This window comes from Perca flavescens, chromosome 4 (genome assembly GCF_004354835.1).
Source record: "Perca flavescens isolate YP-PL-M2 chromosome 4, PFLA_1.0, whole genome shotgun sequence".
NCBI lineage: Eukaryota > Metazoa > Chordata > Actinopteri > Perciformes > Percidae > Perca > Perca flavescens.
The window spans coordinates 19,850,440-19,865,098 of NC_041334.1; the positions used below are offsets into that span (position 1 = coordinate 19,850,440).

General features: G+C 41.3%; 1 protein-coding gene across 2 annotated transcripts in view; it reads right to left on the reverse strand.

The window, feature by feature from the left end:
• The window catches only part of LOC114554438 (mitogen-activated protein kinase kinase kinase 12), a 28,209-nt gene that overhangs the window by 5,262 nt on the left and 8,288 nt on the right, over positions 1–14,659 (reverse strand). Inside the window, exons 1-9 of one of the 2 annotated variants that reach the window (XM_028576287.1) lie at positions 12,365–12,808; positions 10,223–10,747; positions 7,287–7,470; positions 6,938–7,129; positions 6,090–6,248; positions 3,324–3,482; positions 2,978–3,086; positions 1,130–1,239; positions 823–939 (exon numbers count right to left, since the gene is read on the reverse strand). In XM_028576287.1, the coding sequence (XP_028432088.1) occupies positions 823–939; positions 1,130–1,239; positions 2,978–3,086; positions 3,324–3,482; positions 6,090–6,248; positions 6,938–7,129; positions 7,287–7,470; positions 10,223–10,715 (1,523 nt within the window). In that variant the 5' untranslated portion in view covers positions 10,716–10,747; positions 12,365–12,808. Of the gene's footprint in view, positions 1–822; positions 940–1,129; positions 1,240–2,977; positions 3,087–3,323; positions 3,483–6,089; positions 6,249–6,937; positions 7,130–7,286; positions 7,471–10,222; positions 10,748–12,364; positions 12,809–14,659 lie in introns of those variants that run through there. The other variant, XM_028576286.1, reaches the window with a different exon arrangement.

Below are 14,659 nucleotides of genomic sequence, written 5' to 3' on the forward strand. Positions count from 1 at the left end.
CCACACCACCCTATCTCACCTGGAAAAGTTTGCTGACTACACAGCTGTAGTGTGCCTGATCACAGATATCAATAAAAAGGCCTACCTGAAAGAAGTAGAGGACCTGACCTTATGATGTCAGGACAACAACCTACTCATGAATGTCAGTAAGATTAAAGAGATTATAGGGGACTTTGCGAAGAAGCATGGAAGGAACCAAACCCCTCTTAATATAAACGGATCCTTGGTGGAGAGGTTGGACAGCTTCAAGTAGCTTGGTGTCCACATCACCGAGGGTCTGACTTGGGCGCTGCATAGTGACTCAGTGGTGAGAAAGGCAGAGACAAAAGAATTTCTACTCCTGCATCACCGAGAACATCCTGACAAGGAACATCACTTCCTGGAGCCGGAACGGCTCCGAACAGGACCGCACAGCCCTGCTGAAAATGGATTGTTCGGCTAAACATACAATAGGCGGTGCCCTACCCTGCCTAAAGGATATTTACATCAGGTGCTGCAAGACAAAGGCTAGGAGAGTCATTAAAGATCCAAACCACCTGGGTAACAGCCTTCATTTTCTCACTGTTGAGGTCGAGAAGAAGGTCCCGGACATACCAGGCCAGCACTAAGAGGCACAGGAATCTACCCTCAAGCCAATAGGATTAGAACACTGCCTAGACTGCCCTCCCCCCCCCCCCCCCATAAATTAAAGGGTTGACAGGATTACATTTTACTGAAATTGTATTTTTATATGATTTCACATGACAAATAAATAAATAAATTGATTGATTTTAAATAATTTTTCTTTGATTCAATGTTGTAAAACAATAAAACATTTCATACTTGTGAAGCTCCTTCTCTTTGATCTCCAGCTGCAGCATGATGGCGTTAAGCTCCATGTAGAGATTGTTGGCTCTCTCCAGTTTCCTCTCGTAGTGCTCCCGGATGTCCAGCGCATGTCTGTGTGTAGAGGAAAATGGGGAGAACAACTTACATTAAAATACATGTATGTACTACTAACATAATTGCATTGGTGTCTTAATATTTAGCTTATATATATATATATATATATACTATACTATATTTTATATCTTCACGTCTGTATTTGTAGATATTCTTTGTGTGCACGTGTTACAATGTCTTTGCTAACCTGAGTTCTTCTCTGCGACGTTTGATCAGCTCCTCATCCAGCCTGTGAAGACATGTCCCCTCAGACTTGATCTTCTCAAAGTGGTGCCTCACCTCGTCCCTCCACTCCGCCTGGTGAAACACATAAAACACATTCATCAGAGCAGGTATTAATGACTTACAGTAACTGAATATTTCACCATTATACATGCACAAGCAGTAGGAAATTTGAGGGGGGATGCCATCCCCTTGTTAGCAAAATGACCAAAATACATGTGCCTTGTTAACCTGCAAACCCCCCTCTCCATCCCCTAGTAACAGAGAGAGTGAAGGGGCAGAGGGGTTGTTTAGTGGAATATGTTAGTTGATATTAGTAGACTCATTGCAACAACAACTGATATCAACGTTGAGAATAAACTTCATTGCACCTTGATCTTGTAAAAAAAAAAGCTCTTAATTTGCAGAGTGACTGAGGGTTCATGTGTATCATTGAAACAAAACCCATTAAGCTGTCAGATGATAATCAATACACAGGGAGCGAAACTGAACATGAACTGACATGACATGAGAAAAAAAAAGATGCAGCGTGGGCATTTTTTTTTTACACAGTGGAGCGTGACAGCTGTTATCTGATATCTGTCATATCAAAAGACAAAGGAAGTCTGATATATGAGTGTGTGCATATACATGCATGTGTGTGTGTGTGTGTGTTTGTGTGTGTGTGTATGTGTGTGTGTGTATTTCTGTCTGTGCATGAGTGATGCTCTTCTTATTAAGCTAATGGACTCTTGTGCATACTCTTCTATGTCTCCAGTCCCCTCTCTCTCCTCTCTCTTTGCTCTCTACGCCCAACCATTAAAGCAATCAATACACTCCAGCAGCAAATACTTCTTTCTAACGTCACAAGAAAAATCCATTATGGGGCAGAGAGGAGAGAAACTGGGGAGGGTTGCAGCGGGGGGGGAAGGGGAACAGGAAGAAATAAAGGATCAAGGATAAGTGGAGAGAGTGCAAGAGGTTTGTATTTTTTTGCATCATGAGATATCAAAGGAGGAGGCGGCAGTGGGTTGCTGCGAAGAGAAAATTAAATCTTGTTCATTTTGTGTGTTTGTGTGTACAAGTGTGTCTAACAATTATACATGCTTGAGTTATAAATGGATCTGTGGTTCTGCATGGCTGAGTAAAGACATATCTTCCACACAATTATAATTTCCTCCTGTCCTTCATCTGTTTGGATTTTCAGTGGTCTAACATATTTGTTATTTCTCCCCAATCCATCATCCATCACAGACACACCCTCCTTCTCCATCACACAGACCTTCACTATAATATGATCGGAGGTTGAGAAAGGTCTCTCTCATGTCACAAGGAACAAAGACCAAGAAACCAACAATCATATCTTGTGATTGAAAGGACAGTTATTATTAGTGGGCTCCCGAGGGGCCTGGGCCCCCAGTGCAGCTGCACTGCTGGTAGTTACTGCAGCCGACTGGAAACAAATGGCAGTGGGTTGACAACAAAAGGACTTTTAGAGATAGTGGCTGCTGTTGACAGGAGGTCTTCTATTAAGAGACATACAGAGCTCATGTGTACCTCGTCCGATGTCTATTTATTTATATTTATTTGACAAGGGAGACTGTGACTTAGGAAATGATGATTCTTAATTCTATTTTATACATATAATTATACATACAGTGTCTAAACAAGATTTAACTTGATTCCACTTTACTCTACTTCACTCTACTTTTTCTGTAATGATAAAATATATATATATTTTTAAATGTCATTAAATTAAATTGTACTCATGTTTGGATATCAAAATATCAGAATAGAGTTCTGAGTTCTGTTGGCAGAGATAAAGGAAGTTTACCTGAGACTGAAAGTACGTTTCTTGTGCAGTCGACAGGATATCTGCTGAGGCGATGTCCAGATGCAGGAGAATCTGTCGGAAGGAAGGCCTGTTTCTTGGCTTGCAGTTCCTGTGGACAATTTAAACAAATGTTTTGTCAGAAATGTAAGAAAAGTGACCTTTCCCATCTTATTGTAAGTCACCTCTGTATAAAATGTATTTTTATGTTGTTTTTATGTCTCAGCCTTCTTAAAGCTTCTAACTTAATTATATTATTTTAGTGCTGATGCTTCAACTTTCTTTTTCCCTATCATTCTTCCTCCCTCCATCTCTCTCTCTCTGACTCCTCCCGCTCCCAACCACTCACCAGCATTGCCTCAGGAGCAGTTTGAAGCTGTCTGGGCAGCTATCAGGTACAGGCAGATGTAGACTGTTGTTGCCCACCCCCCAGATGATAGCGGAGGAGTCCACGTCCTTATAGGGCACCTCTCCTGTCAGCATCTCCCACAGCACGACACCGAATGACCTGGAGAGAGATGTGGAATATTTACTTTCAGACACATTGATAAAGATGTGAAGTGAACTGATAAAAGGAAGTGTGACTGAAATATCACACTTTTAATTTTGCGGAAATAAATCTTGAGATTTAAAGGTCCAATATGTAATATATTTACTGTAATAAATCCAAAAATGACCCCAATGCGTGATCAGATATTAAGGAAACATGCTAAGGTGAAATACTCTTTTCTGACAACAATGCAAATGCCAGTATTTTCTCCTTTTGAAATTTCCGTTCTGTGACGGAATTTCTGTTTTGCCCAGTTTGACAGCCAGGCCGGGTTGCCAGATATACCTGTAAAAACGTAAACCCAGCAGCAAACAAACAAACAGGATCAACAGAGACAGATTCTACCCAACCTAAAAAAAAGGGCATGTTTCTAACGGTTGCATGACCAGAGACGTAACAAACCCCTGGTAAATATTGGAGATGTATTTGAAAGATGGAGACAGGTTAGAGCGCAAAAGGACGCTGAGTTGGCTTATTTCCTCCTGAACAGTAAGCATTAGCTTCAGGGTAATTTATTACAGCTACAAGCATTTTAAGTAATTTCAACATTTGTGTACTCACATTGAATTAGCTAGAGTACCCAAGTTGGTTACTCGCAAAAACAATTGAGACACAGCCAGTAAAGTGATCCCGACTGGTCCTGGCTAACGCCGCCATGCTAACCCTGCTAACTGCTAACGTTACCGGAGGACCAGGCAAGCGGGTCACGGCTGTTTACAACTTGTAGCCTGTTCAGTGTCCGTAGCTGACAACGGTGAGTTATTTTAAGCCAAGAGAGGGGGCAGGGGGGCTGTTAATCGGGAGGGCCGTGAGTTTGCAGTGTGCTTAGCGATTGTTGGCGTAATTCTAAGCCAATAAAGTGTGTTCAGTTGGGTGGAGAGGACGGCAAGGTAGTGTTATTTTTAGTGGTTTCTACCGTAATTCTAAGTCTGTCAGTTGGGTACAGACACAACATTGTTGTGGATTGTCGAGTCTGGGGAGGAGGTGGCGAAGGAGACACCTCTCTCCAGTATTTTGAATTTGTACTGCAGTAACTATTTTAAACACTAGCTGTCAGTATTACATATTGCACCTTTAAAGTACAACTGTGACATCTGATGGATACTTAAAAGCCTTTGATGCTAATGCCTTGTGGGCAGTCTCTGGTAGCCTATTATCAATGTATAAACAGTTTGTTATGATGAAACGCTTTGTCACTGCTAACCTTTTTTCAATCATTGGAATCATATCAATGGTACACTGGTAATAACCATAATGGCGTTCAGTATATTGCCAATTCCCAGTAATTGCTTCTTTGTACATATACGTGTGTTTTAGTGATAATCATGGTGTCAGGTCCATTTATAAAGACATCTAAGCTCCAAAAAAAAAAATACAGTAATTGGTGACAAATCTGATTTCCCATCTTTTGCCAAAAACAAGACAATTTCACTACTAGTGTTTCATTGATGAGCTCCATCTCTGCCTCTGTTTGGTGGGGGAGCATGAAAGCAGGCCCATGGGGAATGTAACTGAGGGAAGTCTGTTGTTGGTGACTCTCGGTGTTGCCATGGTGACCATTTACAGTATCCAAGGTGCCAATATCATCGCACGCAGGAGGTGTGTAACATTGTGTTTACATGTATATTTTTAGTCTCTCCATCTCTCTATGATTTGTGATATAAATGCACAAGAGATACTTGATTTCAAGTATGTATTTTTCTTTACCACCAGGTTAAATATTAGCTGTTAATGAGATGATGAATTACAATTACGTTATTGATTTATTTTTATACAGGGTAATATAATTCACTAATATAATGAATTGTTCATTTGTCAATTCAGTGTCTCAAAGTAGCAACACAAAAAATTTGAAATATGCCATTACAGATAAAAGTAATGCAGTGCACTGTAAATCAAGCTGCACTCTGCACTCCACTTCTGTTACGATTTTCATTTGAAGATAAAGGAATGATATTCCCCACGTTTGCAAACAAAATAAAACGTAATACTTCACCACATCCTTCTCTGACTCACTCTTTTCATGGTATGGTCTACTCCATAATTTACATAAATTTAAACAAAACTGTACAGTATACACCCATGCTTTACTTTCTTTTTTCACATGAAAAGCTTTTTAATCCTATTTTCACTTCTCTTCTAATGCACTGCTGGCTCTGGGCCAAACCGTCCGCAGGCTTGGAAGGTTATTCCAGCCTCTCCTGAGCACTGCAGCATCTGGCAAATCAATTATTAAATTAGCCAGTGCTCCTTTCAGGACGGAGAGGAAGAGTGATGGAGGGATGTAGGATGGGAGAGAGAGGGGTAGAATGTATTGGGGGAGATCAGGGCTTAACATAGGGCAACCCATCAGATATGGCCGAGGCCCTATAGAATTTCATGTAATGAGATATTGTACATAATACTCAATAGATTTTCTGGAAATAGGATCCTGCGCTCTATACTGTAGTAGGCTGTGACTAATGAGATTTTATGTTGATTCAATGACAGATAAGACAATCATAAGGGAAAATTGCAAAGGTTCACCAGTGCAAAAGGACAGTGTAAAAGGGTTATGACACCTACCAAATATCCACTTTCTCTGAGACGGGTTCGTTGCGTATGACCTCAGGAGCCATCCAGGCCACCGTACCAGCAAAAGACATCTTGGTGCTTTTCTCACTGAGCTCCTTGGATGTGCCAAAATCAGAAATCTTCACTGCATCATCGTAAGTGATCAGCATGCTGGAATGAAACATGGAAGGCAAGTTTATTTGAGTTCATCTGTGTACAAATATTAAACTATAATTACTGCCACGTGGTTGTAAGACTCCACCAACCAGTCAAGTTGCAGTTTACATTCATGTCTGTCCAGACTGATATAATATATGTAATGAAGACTGTGAAGGAATTTAATGAAAGATATTAAGTGTATTTATTGGGGAAACATGGATGCTTCACACACATTTAACCCAGCAGCACAGTAAAATTGACCTTTGAACTTTTGTGTATAAAATGTCATCACTTCATCATTGTATCCTATTAGACATTTGTATGAAATTTTGTCAAAATTAGTTTATGGATTCTTATGTTATGGCCAAAAATGTGTTATGTGACGTCATAGTGACCTTGGCCTACCAAATTAGAATCAGTTCATTCTTGAGTAGAAGTGGATGTTTGGGCCAAATTTGACAAAAATCCTCAAGGCGTTCCTGAGATATCGCGTTCACAAGAACAGGACAAACCTGTAAATTACTGGATAATTGAATCTCTTCCGGCCTCTAAAAAGTAATCAAATGAACTGCGCCATCGAAGTTGGACCTAAACTTTAAATGTGTCTATTTAGTGACTTGTTTGCGCTAACATTATCATTTACGTTAGAATTACAGAGCTGTAACCACACAATTCATTTTCACCAGGTCTACAAAACTCACTTTGGTGACTTGAGGTCTCTGTGGATGATCTTGTGGAGGTGAAGATAGTTCATTCCCCCAGCAATGCCCATGGCCCAGTCCATGAGCAGGGATGGATGGATCTTCCTGCCTGCCCTCAGCACCTCGTACAGCTGTCCCTGGGCACAGTACTCCATAATGATGCAGTAACATGGAGCCTGCGTACAAATACCTCTGAGAGTGTAGAGAAGTATGTTAAGACAGAACATATTAGAGTTGTTACAATGCCAGTTATGATTGGAAAACATTTCCATTCATTGAAAAAAAATTTTTGTGTGGAATGCTCGACACATCTTGTTTTATAATAAGACAAATGATCATTCCTACTCACTTGAAAGTGATGATGTTGGGGTGTTTGAGCTTGCGCAGGTGCTTGATGTCCGTCTCTTTGATGTTTCGCACTTTTTTTACAGCCACTTCCTGTCCGTACAGTTTGCCCAGAAAGACGGCGCCCTGGGCTCCGCTGCCCACCCACTGCAGGTCAGATATCTCCTCGAATGGGATCTCCCACGCCTCTGAGATTGGGGAAAGAGATAGCGGCAAAGTAGTTGCTGAGTTTATCAGTGTAGTTACAGGTGAATTATGGATATACTGTGGAGCAGAGTGATGATTGTCATATAATCTGTACTGTTTACAGGTGATGTTCACCCGCAAACTCATAGTCTTAAATACAGCTGATATTTCATAGCATAACTAAGACAGACCAGACAGAACTGCACCTTTGATAAGTAATGGAAATATCCTTTATGTTGTATATTTTATGTTGTGATGATTTGTATTGTCATGTCACCCCTGGTTTGGTTACATGATTGACTTATTTTGAAGTTAGTTCCCTTACACTTTAAAGAAATAGCTTGACATCATGGCAAATAAGCTTATATGCATTTTTGCCAAGATTAGAGGAGAAGATCAATACTGCTCTCATGTCTGTTCATTCTATATGAAGCTACAGCAAGCAGCTGGTTATTTTAGCTTAGCATATAGACTGTAAACAGCAGGAAACAGCCAGTCTGGCTCTGTGCAACAGATCTGCCCACCCAGCACTTTTAAAGCTAATTAAATAACATATTATATGTTCATGGTTTAATCCGTACAAAAGTGTAACAGTTACACATTGTGATTTTATGGGTGTAGTAACCGAATTCTGCACTGGTTGCCTGGCAACTTCAAGAAATAGACAAGCACATTACCCCTTAAACCATAAGGTTTAATTTTTGTATGTTGGTTTTTGTATGAATAAGACAAACCAGAAATATTGGCTCACTAGTGCGCTTTAGAGGTGTTGGTAGGCCATTTTGTTACCACCAGGCTAGCTGTATCAACCTTCTCATTTATCTCTCAGCAAGAAAGCGAAAAAGCTTATTTCTGAAAATGTCAAACTATTCCTTTAACATGACAACATGGATAAATGTTATGCAAATGAAATAAAAACAAAACATGTTTTCATGTTTAGTTGTTGCATACATTAAAAACCTGTATCAAAAGCTAAAACTATTAAATCAAGACAAACACTTCATATAAAAATGCCTGTATGTAAAACTAAAGCTAGTAGCAGGGAGCATACAGCACAGAAGAATAGGTTAGACCTGTCATAATAAAACCTGTTGTAAGCCCTGGCTCTTACAGTCAACGCAGAGCTCAAGTTGATATATTTTTCGGTTGTTGAACCTCATCTTAACCTAAGACTCAGGGTGTGCAGGCAGACAGGGAGCTCTAATCTCCTGTGGGTTAATTCTTCCTCAGCCTCCTAAATCCTGCTTAGTGCCATTGTGTGGCTGACGTGGAGCAGGGGTCCAACGCTCAGAAAGGGGGTAGGGGTGTATGGTGAATAGGGAGGTGGAGGGGTAGTGACGGTAGTGGTGGCTGTGATAGTTCTGTTTGTGTAAAGAGAAAAGAAGGGAGGCAGATTCCCCACGGGTCGGAAGGGGTCCATGTGGCCGAAGACAGACTGTTAATATAGAGAAAATATACAGCCTGCTTTGCTGCTGTTCCTGACTCGCGGAAAGACGATTTAGACACATTTATCATATTAATAAGGGTGATATAAATGATTCATGCTCTATGGTGATAGATTGAAGACTCAGTCTCTAATAAGTCCCTTAAATGTCCCACAGTAAAGACATAAGGCCACATCTGATCCGCCAGAATGTTGTCAGGTCTGCTTTATTTGATCTGAAAAAAAGGAGGAAATTTCCAAGCACCACACAGTTCTTCTCAACCTTAAATAAAGGACAGACGATTTTCCTGCTTTCTATTGTGCTACATTGTGTCTTCCAATCAAAGCTTAAGACTAGAGCATTGTGTTATGGTAGGCAGGCATTCAGTTACTACCCCTATTTATGTCACTTTCATATTATCCGTTTTGCTCTCATCAGTGTGTGTGACTCCCTGTGATGCTGCACGAAGGAGGGGAGCAGCGAGGTGCAGATGGGCTGGGAGTGATAACAGCACCGGGTGAAAAGGAGAGGAAAGGAGACAATGATAGATGAAAGGAGGAGGGGAGCGGAGGGGAAGTGTGGAAGTCAAACGTGTAAAAAAATATCAGAAGGCTATAAAGACAAGAAGACATAAATATCTGCCACCTTTAAGCCTGATGTGCGATGCTGTATTTATTCTATCAAGTTTGTTTTTGGCATCTTTATGTACTTTATGTGTTCATGGCAGTGCTTGATATTAGGTGTTTTTATTTGTGGATGGGTTTTTGTGTGCGTGCAGTCATCCTTGGGCTCACATATATGTGTGTGTGTCAGGTTTGCGTTAATAGAGATGAGAGGCGCAGGGTCAGAGAGTGGCCATGCATAATTCATGGAGCAGATTTGGCAGAGGAGTCCCAGGGGGAACTCTGCGCTATTGTAGTGGCTGCAGACATAAACAACACAGCGTCACAGGGAGCTAGTTTCATTATGGGGTGGTAGTGGGGAAAGGTGGGGTGGGCACAAGCAAGCGAAGGGATGGGGGAAAATATCAGGGGAAAATAAGCCCTTTGCAGCTTTGATAGAGTCTCTCTCTGGCTGCAGCTCTTTCACGTCAACGCAAGTGTTTGTTTACAACATGGCCTTTGTGGGAGTCATTTTTCTACCAACTGTTTAATGTAATTAAACTGGGAGAGACAATCATGTAATTAGCATATCAAAGCTTTAGACTGGAATTAAGTGGGAGCTGATGCTTGCTTTTATTGGAAAACTATTAGCAACCATTAATGCCAGTGTGTGTAGATGTGTGTGTGTGTGTGTGTGTGTGTGTGTGTGTGTGTGTGTGTAGACTTACCATCAAGGCCGTGTTTGTGCTCTGTGGAGTAAGCCTTGCCAATCATAGTCCAGACAGGCCGCAGACACCCAAACAACCCCTCCAGAAACCCTCCTCCCCCTCCGGTAGACTGGCACTGTAGCCTGGCGTCATCCACCTGGCACCTGACTGCACTGCTCTCCATCTCCTGCCCCTCTCCCTCTGTCCTTCCTGGACTCCTATCATGCTCGTGGAGCTTCAGGATACTGTTGGCAAAGTGCTCCTGTTGTTCCTCGCCTGGTGTCTGGTTGTGCCCAGCAGTCTGCTCTTCTCCTCCTCCACCCCCGGGCTCGACAGCACCTCCTGTGTCTATGGAGAGTACGTTGCGAAGGACACACTGGGTCGGGGTAAGGTCCATTTCTGGGGTGCAGGGTGTTTCGTCATCGAGGCGGCGAAAGGATGGAGGATCAGAGAGGGGTGAGTTGAAGCCGGAGAGAGAAGGAGAGGGGACACGAGGTTCATGAATAAGCGCCATGAGGGCCTCTGGTCGTCAGAACAAGTAGAGAACTGGGAGCATGGACAAGACCAAGCATAGTGCGAGAGAAAGAGAGAAAAAGAAGAGGAAAATTGCTATAAATCAAATCCAAATCATTGTTTATTTGTCAAATTAAATATAGCCTAGGTGAAGATAAGAGTGGTTGTCACTGCATGTGCATAGTGGTCAGAGCAATGACATTAACTTATGAGTCATGATGTCGGCTATCTGAAGATATGAAATCAATAGGCTACTAGAATGTAAAACATGATTCAGGACATGTGGATAGAGGACAAAAGACCAGCCTGTCTGGACCATTAATCAGAGAAAGCCTCAGTTCAGCACTACCTTTGATGAGGTGTACAGCAAATATTCAGACCCCCTCTCTAAGGCTAACTTGGCAACCTTATAGGTGCTAAAGCATCGCAGTACCTCAATTAAGTAATTTCCTTACATCTTACAGAATATTACATACAGTATTACTTTTGGCTTAGTATGTGACAAACCAAATGCTTTATAGACAATGGTGCCACAGCTGGAGCAACATCACTGGTGTATTAAAATGGATGAGATCAAATGATGGCTGTATAATAACGAGAACTCTGCAAGCCTCTTCAAAGCTTGTCATTTCTCCAAGGACAGCAGCATATACACTCTCAGCGGAGAATGAAAATGCATTATTTCTTGTCAGGGCCTTTTTAAGTGATCCACTCCTCCTATATCTCTGACAAGCATGGCTATAAGAGGTGACAGGTTTTACCTTCTTTGTAAAATAATGATACAAATCGAAACCCTTCACAGTACCTGCATCGTTGTGTTGTTGTAGCTACAACATATAAGACGAAACAAACGTGTTTTCTCTACAAAAAAAAATCTCAAACATGGAGCTGGATCAGTTTCCAAGTTATCATCTAGTCATTGTGAAGAGTAGCTTTCATTTGCTATCCATATCCTATGTCAGTTTGAAGGTCAATTTGAGTCAAATTACTAAGCCTAAATGTATTAACATGCTATTAAGACTACTTATATCGACCACCCTACTGTGACAATTAGTCTCACAAAAAGTAATGTGCCTGGCATCTGATGTATGAGCCATCAGCCGTGATACAGTATAGCTGTATGTAATAAAACCCATCTATAATTCATAAAAATAGGAGGAGAGAAATCATAGTCCAAAACAAGACAGACACAGCCTGGAGGACGCATCAACCAAAACATCATTATCATTTTCTGCAAACAACTGAGACACATCTGGTGTCTGAAATCTGGAATAATCATTCACATCCGACTGATTCTGCCTGCTAATAGTCCTGCTCCGGCTCTCACTTGATTTATTTCGAGTAATCTGCTGCGGGAGCAGGCTACGGTCCGTCACAGCCTAGTGCATTGTGGATGTGTCGGAGGGGTTTCTTGCGCGCATCATCGCTTCTCCTTGCACCTCCTGCTGCGGTTAAGATCCCGGTTTCACCACTGACACACCACTGAACTTACAGTCAAAAACACTAGGCAGTTTAAATAAATCAACAATAAAAGGACAGGATGCGTTATTTAGGAATGAAATCAGCTACAGACGCCCTGCCTTCTTCTTGTAGCCTACAGATACCTTCTTATCACGCCGACGTCCTAAATGTAAAACCAACGTTTCCTACCTCAGTGCTGACAGCTGACGTCCATCGCTGGTGACTGCAAAAGCTTATTCCACTTTATAGTTTATGATTGATTCTAATAACAACCATCTAATAATTCTTCCTTTATGGGTTTGTCGGTATAGTCAGCATCCACGCTCACTCCTCCTCCTCTCGGATGTTTCTCCGCCCTGACTGGAAGTCTGCGTCTTCTCGTGCGTTTATCCCAGTGAGCAGTAGACACAGCTACGCTCCTTCGGTTCGCTTGTTTTTCCTGTTCCTACACCTCCTCCCTCCTCCTTTTCCATTCTCTGAGGATGCGATCTGCGCACACTCAGGGATTTATACGGCCTATCTCACATATAGTAAACACGGAGAGGAGGGTGGGAGGGAAGCAGCGTCGGTGTCCTATCAGAGGAGAAATGTGCCGTGACGAACTCAGTCCGGTGAGACACGGGACAACCGCAGGTAAACGGCTTTATGAGCGAGTGAGGCTACTCTAGAGGCAGGGAGGTAGGGGGTCAGTCGGTGTGTGAGGTGATCAAAATGATGTCATCCCCAAAGCATGCAGCATTTGACTGGACAGCGCCATGTAAATCCCTTCAAACCCCATTAACGCCGTCTGTATCAAGTGTAATTGGTGCATAATCTGTTAGCACTACCCCGTCTGCCACAGTGGGGACATGAAGGAAGGACGGCAGATCGTTTTTTTATTAGTAGCCTACCCTTCCTCTCCAATCTCTACTGACCCATTTCTCTGAGATAGAGAGAGTGGGACAGCACAGGACCTAAATGGGACTTTCCCCAAGCGTGATTTGTTTCCCTTAGCGACTTTAATTAACCTGAATGAAATCAAATATTACACTCATTTAAACAACTGTCATCTTTCATCACAAATCTTATTTTGTGTTCGAAAATACCACCAGGATCTCATTTTCAGGGGTTCCTGATTAAATTATTATTCAAGGTGTTACTTCCAAGGCCTAGTATTCCTGCCATCATACATGCATGACTGAGATTTTTATTATTGTGTCATGCATAAAACTATGCATACACATGCACACCACAAAGTCATATAAACGAAATTCAGAATGCTGCCTATATATTTTTTAAACAAAACTCGCCTACTTAAAGTCCTCAAATAAAGAAATCAAAATTACATTTTATGACATTGTCTACAACCAAATTTATAAATCACTGACAAAAGCTTTTAGTGTGTAATACTAGAGATATCAGAATAAATACTAATTAAACATTTTTTTGCCTTCTTTTACCAGCTTTTAAGACACAATGTGTGCATTTAAACACATCAAAACTGAACAACCATTCCATTTTTTTTTTTAGCCATTTCACAGGAAATGGAAACTAAATCATCATATGGAGCTTTAAGTATGTAGGCTACAATACAAAAGAAAATGGGACAATCACACAGCTCTCACAATAAGTCAGAGAAGTCCTGTGGATGCCAGTGTAACTCTACAGGCCAACTGGGAGATCATGATGAAATCAGTGTATGACACGGGAGAATCTTCCAAGAGTCAAACTATTTGGCTGACACAGAGGAAGATGTGAGTTTGTGGAACAGCTGGGCATCCCATGTCTGAGCTGTGTATTTACTAGCTACATGACCCTTTTTGAGAGCTAAATCCAAATCCAGCCCTTATCTCCCAGATTAAGTTCGTGTTGGGCTTAAACCCTAACAATGACCTCATCGCGCTGCAGCGGGGGAAACCCTAACTAGTGCACACAGACCAACCATGTGAGACTGACAAACCTGCACAATACACAAGTATTCAAAACCTCCCCCTTTTCTTCTTCTCTCTGCTTAGCTTTATGAAAAAATATCATTGCACTGTCTGAGTTTGACATCTCTACTGAAAATACACTTAGAAAAATAGATTGCTTCTCTTTTCATTTATTCATTTTTTGAGTCACTCTGCCTTCTGCCTGCACAAGACTTGCCAAAGCAAAATAAGATTGTCTGAGTATTTTGTATCATGTTTCTCTCTGTGGTGGAGAGATACAGAAGCCCCAAAACAAGAGGTTTATTATAACTCTACAATTTCATATCCAACAAGGGGAAACCGAGAACAACAGCAAAGTAATAATGGGCCCGTTTTATGAAAGTAATTAAATGTTTAACTACCTTTTCTTTTCTTTTTTTTTTACAGCATACTCTAACAACCATCTCAATAGACACGGTCGGAGAATTATTGCATTACTAAAATAAATTTTGACAGAGGACCTGATGCTTGTATTTTAATTTCACAATCTAATAGAACATCCTCTTCAAATTTCCAAATTAATATTCAAGGAACT